The sequence below is a fragment of the Taeniopygia guttata genome, chromosome 14, assembly GCF_048771995.1.
Source record: "Taeniopygia guttata chromosome 14, bTaeGut7.mat, whole genome shotgun sequence".
Classification (NCBI taxonomy): Eukaryota; Metazoa; Chordata; class Aves; order Passeriformes; family Estrildidae; genus Taeniopygia; species Taeniopygia guttata.
In genome coordinates, this window is record NC_133039.1 from 2,746,487 (window position 1) to 2,763,713 (window position 17,227).

Sequence of the window (17,227 nt, forward strand, 5' to 3'; positions counted from 1 at the left end):
TATCACAGACCCAACCCCTCAAACTACTGCATCAGAGATAAGACAACATCTTATCAAACAGGAAAATAATTTTTTATAAAGTGTCTTCCCACAAAACAGTGAATTTTGGGGCTGCACCATTAATTCAGTGAGCCAATGACCCCCAGTTGCGTGGCTGGCAAGCTGAGGCCTCCAGAGGTAGGTGAAGTCCACCTTGCTGCTGGACACTGCAACAGCTGGAACATGCTCTCCATGCTGGACACTACTGAGAGTTCAGTAATTTTATTGTTCTGTCTGGGCATGTGCCAAAAAAGTGCAATGAAATGGCAATATGTCATAATCTGGGCTTTTTGGGCATTGCTCTAAAAAGATGGTTTTTTTTCCTAAGTCTCCAGAATTTTGAGCAAAGAGCAGTGAAGCCTAATGAAAACTCTCCAGCATGCCTAAGTTCCACACAAATGACTTTATTCCATTATTTCAAGCCAAAAGGAATAAAAATGAATGAGGAACAACGGAAACATTAAACCAAATACACTGAAAGAAAGACTCTTATCCTGAATGACCAATTCCAGCTCTAAAAGGCTTTCACTGCCCAATGTGGCAGAGATTCCTGGCAACTCATAAACAGATCATAATGCCTTTCAAAATAAAGACGTGTGTCAGCTTCATTTTAAAAATTAAAGAAACAAACAAAGTTAAACTAAACTCAGGAGAAGGACACTGGGCTGGTATTTTCCCATCTCATTCATCTGAAAGCAAAGGCATAGCCAGAGATTAGAGAAGCACCCAAAACAAAACTAAAACACTTGCAATACAGCTAAATTCCGAAATTAATTTGTCCACCCAGCACCTTTTACCACCACAAGCCTCAGGAAAAGCCAGCATAGTGAACCACGAACACCACAGCTTGCATCCAGCATTCCTGAACTTAGGGAAAAATAAAAAAAAAATTAGGCTAGACACAGAAAATATTATGGAAGAAAAAACAACAAAAGACACAGAACAACTTATAGAAACCAAAGAGACTGGAAGCTGGATGGTAATGGATTTTTAAAAAAAAATAAATAACCAATATTTCCTGTATCCAGAATATACACATGGGGTTCCAGTTTGAAAATCCCAAGACGTCACCAACCCAAGTAAAATCCCATGAAGCAGAGCAGCAACAGGCTCAAAGTAGAAAAGAGCAAGAACTCAAAGAGTCCCAAAATTTGGGTGCTCCTGCTCCACCTTTTGCCTTAAACTACATTTCCCACTACTTATAGCACAATACTGATGATCAAGGCAAACATCTGAGGCCAAAGCACAGCAACACATCCTCAGGACATCCTTCAGCACAGAATGATGGCCCGACCTGCTGCACCCTGCCACTCCAGCTGGGTGGGAGCTGCTCTCTGCTTGGGATGCAGATTCAAGGGATTTTCCTGAACCCCCTCCTGTTCAAGCTGATAGAGACCTCTGAGGCAAACGAAACCTTTTTCCCCCTGCACTAGAAATGTGACTCGTTGATGCAGGGTAGAACCACAGGGATTTCAGTGCAATCCACACAAGCACAAAGCCTTTCCTGCTTGCTGCTCATTTCCCCCATGCCTGAGACAGAGAACCTGGTGTTCAGCACTGAAGTTCTGCAGCTATTTACTCTGGGGAAGGATTAAGAGGCTGATAAACAAACCCTGGTCATGCATGTTGAAAAATAACAATAAAAGAGTTAACACTGAAGTCAAACCACCTCCCACCAACTCTCCTCTCTAAGTAGGAAAATTTTTCAGTGAAGGCACTAAACTTGCCAAGGTCTTTTAATTCAGCTGGCAGGTCCCAGCAGCCCCCTCTCGCTGTCTGCAGCCCACGATTGTGCTGCAGCCCAGGCACCAGGACAGGACAAAATCCACCATCACATTAAACCTCCTTTGTTTCAAAAAGCCCTTTTTCCTGCAGAAAGTGACACTGAGCTAAACACAACTGCTGTGGGAATTTTTTTTTTTTTCTTTCTTACCCTCTGCTTACAGCTGGGGAGAAGGTCTGGTCAATTCTCAGGGACACCAAATAATAATAATTTTTAAAAAATCAGTATTTAAGTAAGAGGGCAATGGAGGTGCAGAACAAGTTTCCACTTGGATCTGGAAGATGAAAATCCCGTTTCACACCATTAGAGCCCCATGAGCCTCCAGCATAAGCCTTCTGCTCTTCCTCCATCCTTCACCCCCCCGGGCCTCAGGCACAGAGGGCAGTGTTAGCCAGGATCCATGTCTCAGTAATCCATCCCAAATAACAAAGATAAAATGATAACAAGCCATGTAAACTGCTGCTGGAGGGTTTAAACTGCAGGATTGCTTTGATGGGATTTCCATTTCTGTCTTCAGAGCCTCTCTGTCCTCCTACAATGTAAAATAATTCTCACTCCATGGAAACACGAGCCTAAGTCATAGAAAAATAAAGAGAGAAATACTCAGGGTCTTGTTATGCCCTGAGATAACCATCCGTCTTATGATGTGAGGAAAGATTGCCTGAGACAAAGAATCATTTAGAAAAAAGAAAAGGCTGAACTGCCACATTAGTCTTGGAGAAAAAAAAGATTATTCTAATGCACAGAGAGCCATTACACACCAGCAATTCAGTAACATTGCTCAGTTTGCACTTAAGACTGCATTTACCATGCTGTCTTCACTGAGACAGCACAGCTTTAAACCCACAAAAAACACAACAGCCAGGACACTGAAGTGTGTAATGACAGAGGCCCCAAAGCCCCATCTAATGACTTTATTAGTGGCTCCTGCCCCAGAATTCAGTCTCAAAGATGTAACCAAGGCAGTCTCATTATGCATTACAGATCGATGACATTTTTTGCAACTGAAACACCTTTTATTCAAAACAACCTCTCTTTGCAATTTAAGGTTTTATAAAAATGCAATTAATAAAAACCTAAAAAAAAATTTCCAAACACCAAACACAAAAAAGCGAAAAATGTAATCTCTCAGTGATTTTACACTCTGATTTTCACTTTCTACTTTAGCATCCTTTCTGCATTCTCAGCTGCCATGGCCAGACTGTTCTCTCCACCTGAGACATCCCCCAAAATCTGTTTGAAACCTCTGGTTTTGCACAAGAGATAATTTTTTTTTTTTTTTTTTTTTTTGCCAGACATATACACAGGTCCTGGGGAAGACCCAGATCTGACCTTGCTTAGCACCACATTCAACACCCCATTCCACCCAGGTGCAAGTGGACACATCCTGTGCACACACCAGGGAAACACACCTTGACCAGCACAGCCTTACTTGGGCACTTCAATAATCCTCAGTCATGATTCAGTGGCAAATTCCGGCCAAACAGACAAGCAGCAGGTTGTGCCCAATGTCCCCAAGGGGATGAGCTGATCCTGCAGGGGATGAAGTTATTTACCCAGCCCAGGAGGAAAAGCTTCCCCCCATGCCCCATGTCCGTCCCAGCTTTGACTTTGTACGGTCACAGCTTAGCCCAGGGATGCCAAACTGAGAGCTCCATTGCACCAGGGCTTTGTGACAGGACACAGAATACCTGGGACACGCTGTGGGGCTCTGGCTGCTGAGCCTCTCCCAAATGCCAAAACGGTAACAAAAGAAAATAACCTTTTTTACAGCAAGAAGGAAAAAAACAAACTTTCACTGGCTTGTTGATTTCTCAAACAAATATTTCCAAAAGAAAAAGAAAACCCAGCTGGCTTCCAAATACACAAATTAAAGTGACTAACAGAATTTTCCCCCGTTACATTTCCAACCCATCCTGTTCTTTGTTATGAGCATCCCTGAGCTAAATGGCTCCCTCTTATCATGGATCCTGTATTAACAGAGTATTTCAGGGAAAGGCACTCACCCACCTGAGAAACAGCAATAACAAATCCCGATCTTTGGCTTCCCCTCAGCCGTACCAGATCAGCCCTATGGTGATACTCACATGTGGGAAAGCACAAGTCTGCCCTGCTTCCCTCATCTTCTGTTCATTCCACAGCCTCCCTCTTCCTTCTCACTTCATTTTATCTGCTTTGTTACTTTTCCAGTGTCAGCTGCCCACCCAGTTCCAGCTGTCACCTTTATCTTTTTGTGCATCCCACTTCTCAGCAAAGAACATTCTTGCACCCCTTTCTGGAGGCTCTCTGGACACTTATCCTGCCTCTGCTGCATTACCTCATCCCCAGAAAGAGCTGGCCTGCCACACCTGCCCAGCCTGAATAACTGAATTCAGGCTGAATATTTTCTATACTACCTACAGACACAAGTTATTATCTTGTGTTAAGTAGCCCAGGGCATCTCAAGTTTATTGTCACTCCCAGGCAGATGAGCACCATGAATAGCTCTCCTTTGCCAAAGAAACTGAAGCAAAGTAGTCACTAAAGGAATTGGGTTGAACAGGAGGGTGGTCCTAAGGAAATAATGCCATGAGGGTTCAGAAGAGGTTGAATGATATTAATATAGCACATCTTGACTTACAAAAGACACTGGCCCAAATTCTCCTCTCTGACTTTCAGATTCACTAAGATATCTCTGTATGCAAATGTCACCAAAATCAAAGTATGGTTTTGTTGTTTTACAAGCCCTTTCTGTGCCTTTAACAACAAGCTTCTTATCCTGATATGAGCTATTTTATTGACCTACAGCTCCATCTCCACCCTGGTGACGCTGAGAAACTTCCCATTTTGCCTGGGGGCTTTATGTCTCATACCCACAGGGTGAGGGAGAATCACCCTGCTGATCTGAAGGGCCCAGGTTTGTAAAGTTTTCTCCAGGAAGGAACAATTCAGGCGGACACCTACACGGGGAGCCCAGGCTCAGCAAGGTGGGCTGGTACAGTCAGACAGCAGCAGATGGGTGGGAGCAGCGCCGCGCTGCAAAGCCTCTCACGCTGTGCCCAAAGTTCTTTGTCCTTTCCAGCTGGGTACCGGAGGACACAACGCATCTGAAAGTGAACTGCAGTGTCCTGGGATGCAGATCAGGCATATAAAACCACCGGGAATGGTAGGAGCTGGATAGCGGTATCCAATAGATCTTGACATCCTAAACAAATCAATAGCTGGGAAAATAGGGCTCAGCTGAAGTGCTGGGTTATTCTTTAACCTATAAAATGACAGAGGCTGAGAAGGACATCCTTTCTATACCCCTCCTCAGAGCCAGTCTGCTCAAGCTAATATAAATGTAGGTTTTTCTGTATGGTGATTTTTTTTCTTTTTAAAACCGGGAAAGTTACTTGCTCTGCGATTTTTCTAAGGCTGTTCTCAAAGACAGATCCCACCACCCCATGCAGACTCTGCTCAGCAACAGCATCACGGCCCGACTCCAAAAATTCACCATGCAAAAGGCGAGTAAGACATTCCCAGCCCAGATTTTCTCCATCTACAGACACTCCAGCCCCGCTCCCTGCGCAGGCACCCATCGATGGCAGCTGGGCAAAGGTTGTTGGGCAGGATGTCCGCAGCGCTGCCGCCGCTTGTCCCCATGTGTTTGCTCAGCGGCAGGGCAGGAGCAGCCTCGGGGACACGCAGGACACGCCGCCCCCGCAGGCAGGGCACCTCGGCAGAACCCCCGCCCGGTTACCGACCCCGGCTGCGCTGCAGCCCGCGGGGACCCGCCGGGATGACATCAGCGCTCACGGCCGGGCGAGGAGCCGGGCCGGCCCGGGGGAAATTGGGGAGAAACCTGGGCTGGGGCTGGTCCGCGGGGACCGCGGCAGCGCAGCGCATCCCTCCAGCAGCCCCGGAGCATCCCCCGGGTGGGGAGGGGGTCGGGCACACCCTCGGCGGGGTCCGGAGCGGGCAGAGCCCCGCGCCCCGTCTCTGCTGAGCCGAGCCGTGCTGTACCGTGCCGTGCGGTACCGTGAGGTGCTGCACCGTGCCGTGCCGTGCCGTGCCGTGCGCTGCGGACAGGTGCAGGTGCAGCCGCCGCCCGCGCCCCCCGCCTCCCCTGCCCTTACCCGGGGCGGCGCAGTCGGCGCACGCCGCGTTCCCCGGCCGCTGGAGCAGCTCCACCAGCGCCTTCCTGCTCCTCTCCTTCGCCATGGGGGCGGCTGCCGGGGCTGCGCTCGGTCCGCGGCGCTACGGCAGCCTCATGGCGCGGGCGGGGGGCGCTGGCGAGGCGGGCGGCGCCCGGGCGGCTCCATGCGGCCCCGCTCGCCCCGCGCACGCCGAGCGCGCCTCCGGCCGCCGGGGCGGTGCTGCCTTGTCCTGCCCGCTGCTGCCCTGCCCGCTGCTGCCCTGCCCTGCCCTGCCCTGCCTGCCCCCGGTGCCTCCCGCCGGAGCCGCCCGCTGCCGCCGGTTCCGCTCTCAGCGGCGCTGCCGGAGCCCCGCGCCCTCCAGCGGCAGCGCGGCACCGGGGCGGCCCTGCCCGCGAGGGGTCCCCGACCTTCGGGGCATCGCTACCCGCGAGGGGTCCCCGACCTTCGGGGCATCCCACCCGCGAGGGGTCCCCGACCTTCGGGGCGGCCCATCCCAACATTCGGGGCGGCCGTACCCGCGAGGGGGTCCCCGACCTTCGGGGCATCGCTACCCGCGAGGGGTCCCCGACCTTTGGGGCCTCCCACACGCGAGGGGATCCCCGACCTTTGGGCCGTCCCATCCCGACCTTCAGGGCATCCCTACCCGCGAGGGGGTCCCCGACCTTCGGGCCGTCCCACCCCACCCCGGCGCTCTGGGGTGCCTCTCCTGCTTTAACTCCTGCCCGCGGAGGGGATGCTGTCGCCGGTGGATCTTCTCTGCGAGATGGTGGCTGGCAGCAACCCCAAGCTCTCCCCGGCCGGGGCCTTGCCACACAAGCAGCTTGTCACACAAGCAGCTTGGCAGGTTCATGAGCAGCGCGTTCGGGATGCCCCTCTAACACCAGCAGCTTTTGGGGCTCATCTTTGGGGATCACCTTTTCTGAAGGTCTCATCGGTAGCCCCGCGCGCTCCAAAACTGCTCCTCCTTCACTGCTGTCCTTGCACATCACCACCAGCTGCCATGTCTGTGTCTTGGCAGGACTGTCCTCCAATGTATTCCCACATTTTTCACACCTCCATGGCGTCAAGGGAGTGTCAAGGGGGAAAACATCCCTGTGCCATCATGCCTGTCCATCTCATGCCATCTATGGGACAGGACTTGTTTTGCCAGTCAAAGACTAAAGTGTCTCTGGGGCAGGATGTGAGGATCTTTTGGCCAAGGAAAGGTTCGGAGCTGTGCCTCCTTAACCCCTGCTGAAACCTTCTTATCATGTATGGGTCACCTGTGATGCTGCAATGTCCTGGTTTTGGTTCACAAATCTCTGCTTACGTAAACAATCTTGGTTTTGCAAAGCAGGTCCCCATTTAAATCATCCAACTCTGTTTTCTCCAACAAAGCAGAGCCCTCCTGCAAGCTCAGCTCATGCTATCCATGCTGCCCATGAGATTCACGGTGTGCACAAACATCTGCAGGAGGAGGCTGCCAGTAGCTCCTGGAAAACTTCCACAACCAAACCATCTTGATCCTGCGAACATGAGGATGCAAGCAGGTTCCTGAGAACACTTTGTAGGAGAAAATAGCCCCTTAAATACAGGCAGAGTCATGGCCTGGTACATTTAAAATGCTCCCTTTGCCTGGAATACATTTTCCTAAATAACCTTTGCAGTTGTGCTGCCAGACAGGTGACTGTATCCAGGTTTATTTCTGTTTTAAACTGGATGGTGCACTGTTCCTTGCTGACTCAACCCAGTGTCACACATCGTGCTGGGCTTGCTGGTTTTGCACACATAGCTTGATAATGCCTGGAAACTCAGTCCCATCCTAACCAAAGGCATAATCCTCCTCACAGACCTTTTGTGGGGAAACAGCTGCTGCATCCAGACCCTCACCCTCTTCAGGCTCTGATCACTGACACTTACCTGGAGCACTGACTTCTAACACCCTGAGAGTGAAACCAGCTCAGCAGAGAACCCTAACCCCCCACACTGTGCTGTGTTCAAGCTTGACAGTGTAAATGCTACAGGCTCAGAGCTTTACCTAAGCCCAGGTTAGGCCAGGCTTTCATTTGCACTTTGGCTTTTCCAGAAGAGGCATTTGCTGAATGCTTCATGCAATAGCCAGGATGCTGCACATCGTCATGGACTTACCACGGGCCGGGGCTGGGAGCAGGGAGGGGGTTTGGTTTGAAAGTCTCTGTTTAGCTTTCCATTAAGACTTATTGATTCTCTTAATTTTTTGTTCCCCTGGTTGCTAGGCAATTCCTCTCTCTCCTCTGTGTGCTGGAAGCCAGGGCTGCAGACAGAAATTTATATCTTGTAATAAAATCAAATAAAACAGAGCCTGTTGTCAATGATGAGAGGGGAGAGTTTCATAAAGGACAGGCAGAGCAGGGCCAGCAAGGGTCGATCAGCAGCATCCTCAGCATTTAAATCTCATCACAATTACTCCAGACTCCACATGGGAAAACAAACAGTCCCTGTGGGTGGAGGGAATGTGGAGAGTCAGGGAGAAAAGTTAGAACTAAATAAGCCAGAAATGAAGATAGACTTTTGTTCAATGGAAAATAAAAGGCTTGAGCCGACCTCACATATACAAGGGTATCTCTGTAAATTTACTCCTGGTTTATCTGAGGTTAACAGGTTGGGTATTGCCCCAGTGTTGATCCAGAGCAGGCCCTGAGGTTCTCCTGATGGACATTGACTCCTGAGGAGTGTGATTCCTGGCACAGACCAGGGACCACATCTGAGTTTCTATCTCACACCGGGTAAAGAGCAAAGGTTGCCCCTGCAGGGCTAGAGGAGGCTGATGGGCATCACTGCTCAGGTTTGTCCATGTCACACTGTTCCCTCCTCTGAGCTTTGCCCACACTTTTCCCGTGGGTAGCACCTTTCAGAGAGTGCCTAAATGAATTTGCTCCTACTTCTTGTGAAATCTCTGACCAAACTCTCTGGAGATGGGTTGTCGTTGCTGTCAGTACATCACCCTCATTCAGATGCTTCCTGTCTCTCCACTGCTAAGTGACTTGGAGGTCTGGCATAAATTCATATCCATATGTATGTAAATCCTTACATATTTATGTGTAAGATGTGTTTGTTTGTAAACACACACACTTTCAACTCAGTCTTTTCCAAGTCACAAGGTTGTTGCCTTAGAAACGGATATTAATGCCATCTCCTGAGGTGCTAAGCACAGTGGCAGCAAGGGCAACCCCTGGAAATGCCAGATACTGAGGTCAGGGCAAGGAACACCCAGAAATTCCTGGAAACATTTCCATCATCTTTGTGGTGACGCCCTGAAAATGCACAGACATAATTATAGGTTCTCCTTGCCCTTCCTTATCAGCTCCTTTCACCCCAGACTGCCTTTTGTTAGCAAAGGGCTGTTTACTCTGGGCTTTAGCTAATTTCGCAGCCCTAGCCCTGAAATGGATAAATCAATGTCACAACCATGCAAGTGAAAGGGTGTTAAACACAAGCCTTGATGTGACCCGGGAGCGCATTCCCAGCACAACGTGGGGAAGCATTACAAATTCCTGCGTGAACAGCAAACCTGAACAGAAATATCAATAATTCATGCAACTGCATTCAAGCAAAACTCTGGAGTAGCAGATACACCAGGCAGGATTCCATCGGCTTCCTCAGCACCACAGGGGAGGCAGCTCTTGCAGCTGGAGGTTTGTGTGAACAAGCTGCAGCACTGGCACAAGCACCTATGTTAAATAAGCACCAGCTCATTTCCGTTGCAGTATTGGTTTCCTGTTCAAAAGAAAATGAAAAAAGGAATAAACCAATCCTAGAGGTTTTTTTCTTTTAAAAAATAAAGAGTTTTCTGGGTTATCCAGTTAAATCAAGAGTGGGTATAGCTGGGAGGGAGGAATGCCACAGAGCAGAGAGCTCAGAGCAGGGCAGTTTAAAAACCCTTGAACCAAAAATCCAATACTGATGCCAACTTTCTCTTATTTTGAGCAAATTGCTGTAGGGAGCCTGTGAGATTTTTTTTGTGTGTGTGTGTGTGGAACAGGGAAAAGCCCACTCACAGCATCTGTGTGGTTAGGATGTGTGGATTGGGTTGAAGAGGATAATGCAGGAGAAAATTGTGTGAGGGTGGAAAAAGAACTGTGATGTCCTGTGTCTGCAGAGCTGCTCTGCACCTGCAGCAGCCCTCAAAGAAGAAAAAGTGTTGTGCAGGTCAAAAAGTGTCTCACTGCAGAGTGATCTATAGATCAGGGTTTCTTTCCATTTGCATAGGAGTTGATTCTATTGCAGCCCAGTGTCACCACTGTGAAAAAAGGGGAATCCTTTGGTCCCATGATTGAACAGTCATGCAGTTACCACCATGCAAGCCAGACCACAGAGATCCTTTGTAGGGAAGCAGAACAGGGGAGAATGAGGACAAAGGCGGGGAAGGGGGGTTCAGACCAAAATCTCCTTTTTTAGATTTCTGCAACACCCCAGAGCTGATCACTGCTCTCTCACAGCCAGGCTGCCACAAAACTTCTCCAACCACAAGCCTGTCATGTGCTCAGGACACTCTTTCAGTTTCTTTTCTGCCTGCCTCTGGCCAGCATTGGGCTGGTTTGGGGGTCAGTACGTGGTTACAGGGGTTCCTTAGTTGCTCAGACAGCATGGTTGGGAGCCAAAATATGTCTGAGAGAGAGAGAGAGGGGGTAATTGATGGCTTGAAGATGTTGGATATTTGTATGTCTGCTCCATGGCACCTGGGGAAATCTCAGTGTAAGAAAAACAGCTCTGCAACAGTCCTGTTGTTGCACCAAACCCATTTCCTATGATGTGAAATATGACATGGAGGGGGTAGCTGAGGGAATTGGCTCCATGGCAGCTGCAGCTGATTTCTACTGTCCAATGACAGGCTCTTCTCTGTGCACAGAGGAGATGAAATTAGTCCAAGGAAGTCAACAGCTCACCTATGTCTGTGGCAGACCCTGCTTTCAGCATTATTCCTGATTTACCCTAATTGAGAGACTGAGGCCCGTGGAATCTCTGCATGGAGAAAGCCAACCTGTGTGTGATGACACTCATACATCAGGGGCTCCGCTCCTCCAAAAAAAGTCAAAGTGATTACTCAGAGCAGGACGTCATCAGTTCAGTGTGAGTCAGAGACACAGCAGGACGGGCTCGGTGTGCAAACAGCAGGGCAGCACTTATCGTGGAGATTGCCTTTGCTCCAGTCCAATAATTTAATCTCTTCCTGGCTCAAATGGCTCATCCTTCCAGGAACAGCTTGGAGACGTTCGAGCAGGAGACAGAGCTGTGTGATGTCTCATTCCAGGCTGGGGACTGAAGTGACCCACCCGCCTGCTGCCAGCCCTGGGCGCTGCAGCCAGAGGCTGCCCCAGCCAGGACACAGAGCAGAGAGGATGGTGGTGCTACAGGCAGGGCACAGGACAGGGGCAAGCCCAGCACTTCACTTCTGGTCTGGAAGTCTCTGCAGCAGAGCCCGAGTTCCTCAGAAGAAAAAAGATAAACCATTTTAAAAGGCTGTAGAAGAAGGGAGGAAGCGGTGCAGTTCTGGGCCCCAATGGTCAGTCTCGTGTCACAGACTGCTGGTCCAGCTCAGGCAGCTGAGAGCACATCCCCTTCTGTAGCACTGCTCAGCTGTGATTTGAATAAAGCAGTAGATGGAAACAAAACTGTGTTTTTTCTCTAGAAAGAGATTAAAAATGATGGCCTGAAGAGAGCTGCCAAACAGCTGGAGATGGTAATTCAGCCTCCCCCCAATTAACTTTGTCCACACAAAGTTGAGGGCCATGTCCCACCCTTCCTCTGGCTGCTGATGGGATCGTTTGGATGTCACTGTATGCCTCCTAAAAGCTCCCACAACGTTGAGATACAGAGCATGCTGCTCATTTATCTGTTTATTTCAGTATGCTTTGCCAAAGAAAAATCAGCAAAGAATTAATTAACAGTAATTATTTCTAGCAACAACAGAGCAGCCCTGCTCCAGAAGCCATGAAAACAACATCATGAGACCCCTGTGGCCAAAACCCCTTTCTAAACAGGTGCAAAAATAAACAGTTTTATAGCAGGGTATAAAAAGAGCCCAAGCCAGGTTGGGGAATGGCAGGAGAGCAGCCATTTCAATGGCTGAGTTGGAGCAGTCACCCAGGTGACTTTTGTGAAGGAGCTTTAATAAACAAACCAGAGCAGAAGCACCAACCTGAGTGAAAGAACCAGCAGGACCAAGTTATTGCTGCTATAGAGGGTTTACTACACCCATCACCCTGTGTTATTAGTGCTGCTGAAGTGATTTACTGTCCCAGTCAGTCCAGCCGATTAGAGCTGTGATCTAAAGTACAGCCAGCTCCAGTTTCGGTGATAAACATCACCCCCCTGCCTATTACTTGCTAAAATAAGCTGAAATAAAGCCATCAATCCAGACATCTCTGTGCTCAAATGAGTCCTTCTTAGCTGGCACCACCACACCTGCAAGTCTCCTGCCATGACTGCTTAAAAGGATGGAAGTAGATGTTCCAGACACGCTCTCATTTTTCACCTACCTGGTTCTTTTTCAGCAGCCAGGGAACTCAGCATCTCTGTTTGACCAGGATTTGCACCTCCTGTCAGCACAGCCCTGCAGTGCCCCAGTTATGTAACATCTCTGTGCTGCCCATGCACAGCCTGAGCATCTCCCCTCACACGAGGTCAGGGTGTACCTCCTGCCAGAATGTTCCCCTCCCTGCTGCCTCCTGGTTGCTGGCAGAGGACAGTCCCTCTTTTCACCAGACTTTGCAGCAGTCTGGGGTTGGGGGAAATGAAACTAAACCCCACAGCCCACCCACCTGCACCGCTCCCAGTGGTGCCTGTGCACACAGAATGTTCACTCCTGACCCGTGGCACTGCCCCTGCTCTCCCACGCAGATCCTGCTCTGGGATTAGGCTGCATGGCCGCAGTACACCTACACCTCTGCATCAGACAGAAATTGGAAAGCACACAGAAGATTTGTGCTGCCTTAGCAACCACTCCGAGCACGCACATGGACACGGGGGATGTGCCAAACAACAGGCACACCCAGAGTCTGGGCTGGTGAGGACAAGGCTGAAGCCAACCTGCCTAATCCAGGGGTTGAAGTCAGCACAACTTAACTCCCACCCCCACACTACAGAGCAAAAGCCAAGGGAGGAACCCTCAGCCCCCAGCAAGGAGCCAGCCTCATTACACCCCTGGGGTTTCCTACTTGGTGCTTGCTCATGGGGCCATGAAGGCCCATTTATCAGTGGGGGGGTTTTGTTCCTGCCTGGCTCAGCATCCTGAGTTACCAGCAATTTTCTCAGCACTGATCTGATCTGCAGCTTCTCTGCAATCCTGAGTGGCAGCGGGATTATTTTTCCAGCAGCTGGGTCTGCCTGCCTAAAAACTGCCTTTCTCAGTGTGGTGAGATGCCTTCCCACCCACCCAGCCCTGCTACCTGGGGCTGTCAGTGCAGCCCAGAGGGGAAGAGCCCTGGTAGACTGGCAGCAGATGGCTGCAGCACACAGCATCACATCAAACCCTCAGGGCCATCCTGGTGTCCCAGATTCAGCAGTGCCATCATCCTCCTGCCTTGCCCACTGAGGAGAGATGCTTCCAAACCCAGCTGAAAACCAGAGGATGGTTTAATAACAGAGAAATGCAAATTGAGAGACACGACGGGGCCTGACTCCCTCGCACAGCACCCCCTCCCATGCTGCTGCCTTCCCACGTGCTCCCCTTGTTCAGCAGCTCTGCAAGCAGGATCAGACTGGGTGTGTGAGCAGGCTCTTGCTCAGCAGGGCTTGCTAGCAGCAAGAAAACTAGAAATCCTCCAGAAACCACAGCTGTCATCTCCTCTAAGGTTACTAAAATAGGCAAAGGACTCAGCTGCCCAAAGGAGCTGCAAAAGCACCCCCACCACCTGCTTTTTAAACCCTTCAAGGTGAAGTGAAAAGCCTGGGTCATTCTGTCTCCTTGATTTCTTCACCCCCCTGCTCTTTTTTTCCACCACTGCTCCTGTCTGGGTTTACCATAATTCACAAGGACCTGGACAGAAAAGCATCCACAACACAAGGTGGTTTGTGGTGCTGCTCACTGCAGGACAGGTGGCCCCAACATCCCTCCCACAGCAGTGGGAACCTCCCTCACTCTGTGTGGGAAGGGCTGCTTGTGCAGGCACCCCACTGCAATGTGGGCCACCAAGGGCTGGATTCAGCCCACAGATCTGATCAGCTGAGCTGTTTTACCTCCCAGAGAACCGTGGCCTTTGCTGGGCTATATGGTGAGTGCCAGCTTGTCATTCAGCCAAGCCCAGCAGGAGTCAGCAAGCATAAGACTGATGCACCTGCCAATTCAAATCCCAAAATCTCCTGGATAATGAGAGAGAACACAAGCATCAGAACCTCTAGGGAGAGCCATAAAAACCTGTCCCTGTATCATCATCAGTTCCAGGAAACAAAAAATGGATCAAGGTCTATCATGTCCCTTGCATACACTCATTGGACTTCTAGGTGACTTTCTATGAAGCTCCTATTTTGAGCAGTGATCAGTTATGCATTTCAAGCCATATGGCACCTTCATTCCAGAAGGAAGGCATTTCGCCTTGGAATTTGTAAGCTAGAAAATCTGCTGCATCCTGACAAAAATGCAACATTGCCAGTTACTCACACAGCAGATCATTAAAAAAAAAAAAGAAAATTAAAACAGGATAAGTTTAATCAGATGTCCAGTTTTCATTGAAATGCCCTTGAAAAGGAAATATACCCTTGTATGTGCACTTCCAGTCTTTTTTTTTTTTTTTTATTCATGTGAGTCAGAGCTTTGATTTTTGTGGCAAACCTGATATAATATACAATATTCCAAATTTAGCAGAAGGATGTCTTCCAGCATGGATCTCCTCCGGGCACAAAAGCACTTAGTCCCCTGGATAGGTATGCTACCAGACATGACAGCAGTCCTGCACAATAGCAGAAGCATCATGCCCATCCCAGGAATTATGGATGAGAAATGTAGAAAAATACTGCTCTCCAGTGGAGCCAGAACATCCAAGGCACTTCTCAGAGCAGCAACAAGTGATGCTCCAGACATTTTTCATATGGCAGCAGGCTGTTCCTTCTCTCACAGCCTCCTATAACCCAGGTTTCATTCCAGAGGATCAGTCAATATGGTGCTGCCTCTCAGCTCTCTGCTTGGAGTGAGACAACGAGGTGAAATTTAAGAGGTGCCTTAACTCGTTGCCCTTCGCCTGGTTCAGCCAAAACCAAAGGCAGCAATAAGTAAAAGCTGTTTTGATTGCTGCCCCTAAGGACACATAATCACCAGCAGCAATGTGTTCTCCCGAGGAAACCAAGCTGGTGTATATGTGAAATACCCAGCCCCAAGGAGCTCCTTGGGCTTGAAGCCAGCAGGACAAACTGGGAGAATGCTTTGGGGAAGGACCAAGCATGAAGGTCAGCAGCCACACCCACTGCTCTGACTGCTCACAGCCCCAACCATTCACCGCAGGAGCTGACAGCTGTGACCTCCTGCTCTGCCAGGTATGTCCTTGCAGGTGGCAGATGCAGCAACAATCCCTCCTCAGCTCCGAGGCACAGCCTCGCTGTGCTGCTACAAAGGACCTTGGACCATGGCCCATTTCCAGAGCAAGAGCAGGAGGCTCTCTTTGTGTAGGCTTTTCTGTAAAAGCACACCCAGAGCTCTGGAAATGTTTATTAAACCCTTTCTTCCTGGTTCTGCAGGTCACTGTAGTTGTTTGGAGAGATACACCTAGAGCTCGAGGTCTCCCAGGAAGACTAAGGATGGTTAACTTGCAGCAATGTTCTCTCTGTAAATAACTGCTGTGATCAAGGTTAAGCACTTCGTGGTTGAGTGGATTTTAATCTGAGCAAAGAATGTGTGGGCAAAGCTCTGCTGATCCAGAGCCCTCCGGGGATTCCCTGGGACGGGTCCCAAGCAGCTGGGTGCCTCATTAGGGTGTGAATGAGGCTTTGCTGCAGAAAAGCTACAGAAAAGACAATTGCATCTCCCTGGTTTATTGATTTCTGTTGCGATGGTAACAGCTCACACAGACCTTCACTCCACCAGTCACCACTTCCTCCCGCTTCGGGCTATCCCTTCCACACCTGTGCAATGACACCAGGCTGGCAGCTGCACGTCAATCCCAGCTGATTCCCAATGCTTTGCAGGATCTGTCAGCAGGCGGAGCTTCAGGCAGCGCTGGCACGGGCAGCACCTGGCAGGCTCCTCACAGGGAGATTGATGCACTCCCACAGCACAGCAGCTCATCAGCTCCAAACAGCTCCACCTAGAAATCAGCGTCCCTGACAAACTGCCTCCCCTGGAGCACACACAGCTCAGCCCAGCGCTTCCAGAATACAGATTTTTCCCAATCAGCGTATCAGAACCTCTCCAGGACAAGCTCCTGCAGCACAGCAAAGTTGGCTGTGAACCTACTGCTTTCATTTGGCTTATACCCCACTGTCTGTTTAAAGGAGTACAAACCTGGATACCACCACCAATACTAAAATAAAGAGATTTCAAGTGGAAAGATTTAACTAATGATTTGTACATTGGCAGGAATTAATTGAAGAACATTCTGGGAACCCTCCCAGTGCTGCAGGGACTTATCCCCCTGACAAAGTTGGGAAAACTGTTTGACCCCAGGTCTGGCACTAATGGCTTTTTTCCCACCCACTTCTCAGCTGCATCAGATCTCAATGTCTGATGTCCCCCAGCAGCTCTGAGCTTCCCTTAAAGCTCCACTGAACACATTCTTTTCTGCTGCCAATGCTTACAGCCAGAACAGAAGTGCCTCTGCCCATCCCCTGAATTTTCATTTTCAGCTCTCCTTGTCCTGGCACGAGGGGACAGCAGCTGACTCGCTGTGCTGGGAAGCAGGATGAGATGTGCCCATGGATCTGGACAGGCTGAGGATGTGATCTTAGGGCTGCTGAAAGGTGCAAACCTCTCCCCCCCGCAGTCTTTTTAGGGTGGCAATCACTCAACTTTGTAACAACCTGGAGGACAGGGCTGGCATCAATGTCTCAGGGCAACGCAGATGGAACTGGTGAAGGAACTGCTTGGCCAAAACAACAGTGCAGAGTAACAGCCAAAAAATGAAATTACCATTGGTAACAGCCCAGATTACTCCCCCACCACTGGTGGGTTCTTTCAGACCTACCAGGAATTCACTTTGCCTTATAATATTCAGGGAGCACAGAAGCATGAAATTTGATTTCTTTCTTCTGAAGATGCTGGAGATTATTTTAATTCTAATTTGGTATCGCTAAAAGAAAGCTCTTATTCAGTGGTTTAATATAATGTCTTTTAGTGTCTGTT

The 17,227-nt window shown here is 49.6% G+C and overlaps 1 protein-coding gene and 1 long non-coding RNA gene across 3 annotated transcripts in view; both read right to left on the reverse strand.

The window, feature by feature from the left end:
- Positions 1 to 6,140, reverse strand: part of ADAP1 (ArfGAP with dual PH domains 1) — a 49,277-nt gene extending 43,137 nt beyond the window's left edge. The window contains exon 1 of one of the 2 annotated variants that reach the window (XM_030284387.4): positions 5,920 to 6,140. In XM_030284387.4, the coding sequence (XP_030140247.1) occupies positions 5,920 to 6,004 (85 nt within the window). In that variant the 5' untranslated portion in view covers positions 6,005 to 6,140. Of the gene's footprint in view, positions 1 to 3,909; positions 4,028 to 5,919 lie in introns of those variants that run through there. The other variant, XM_012577912.5, reaches the window with a different exon arrangement.
- Positions 6,141 to 9,374: 3,234 nt separating this feature from the next.
- LOC140685108 (uncharacterized) lies at positions 9,375 to 12,976 on the reverse strand. The gene is made up of 2 exons (XR_012058320.1): positions 12,438 to 12,976; positions 9,375 to 9,675 (listed from the first exon to the last, which is right to left on the reverse strand). It is a non-coding gene; the product is annotated as an uncharacterized lncRNA (long non-coding RNA).
- Between the last annotated feature and the right edge of the window lie 4,251 nt (positions 12,977 to 17,227).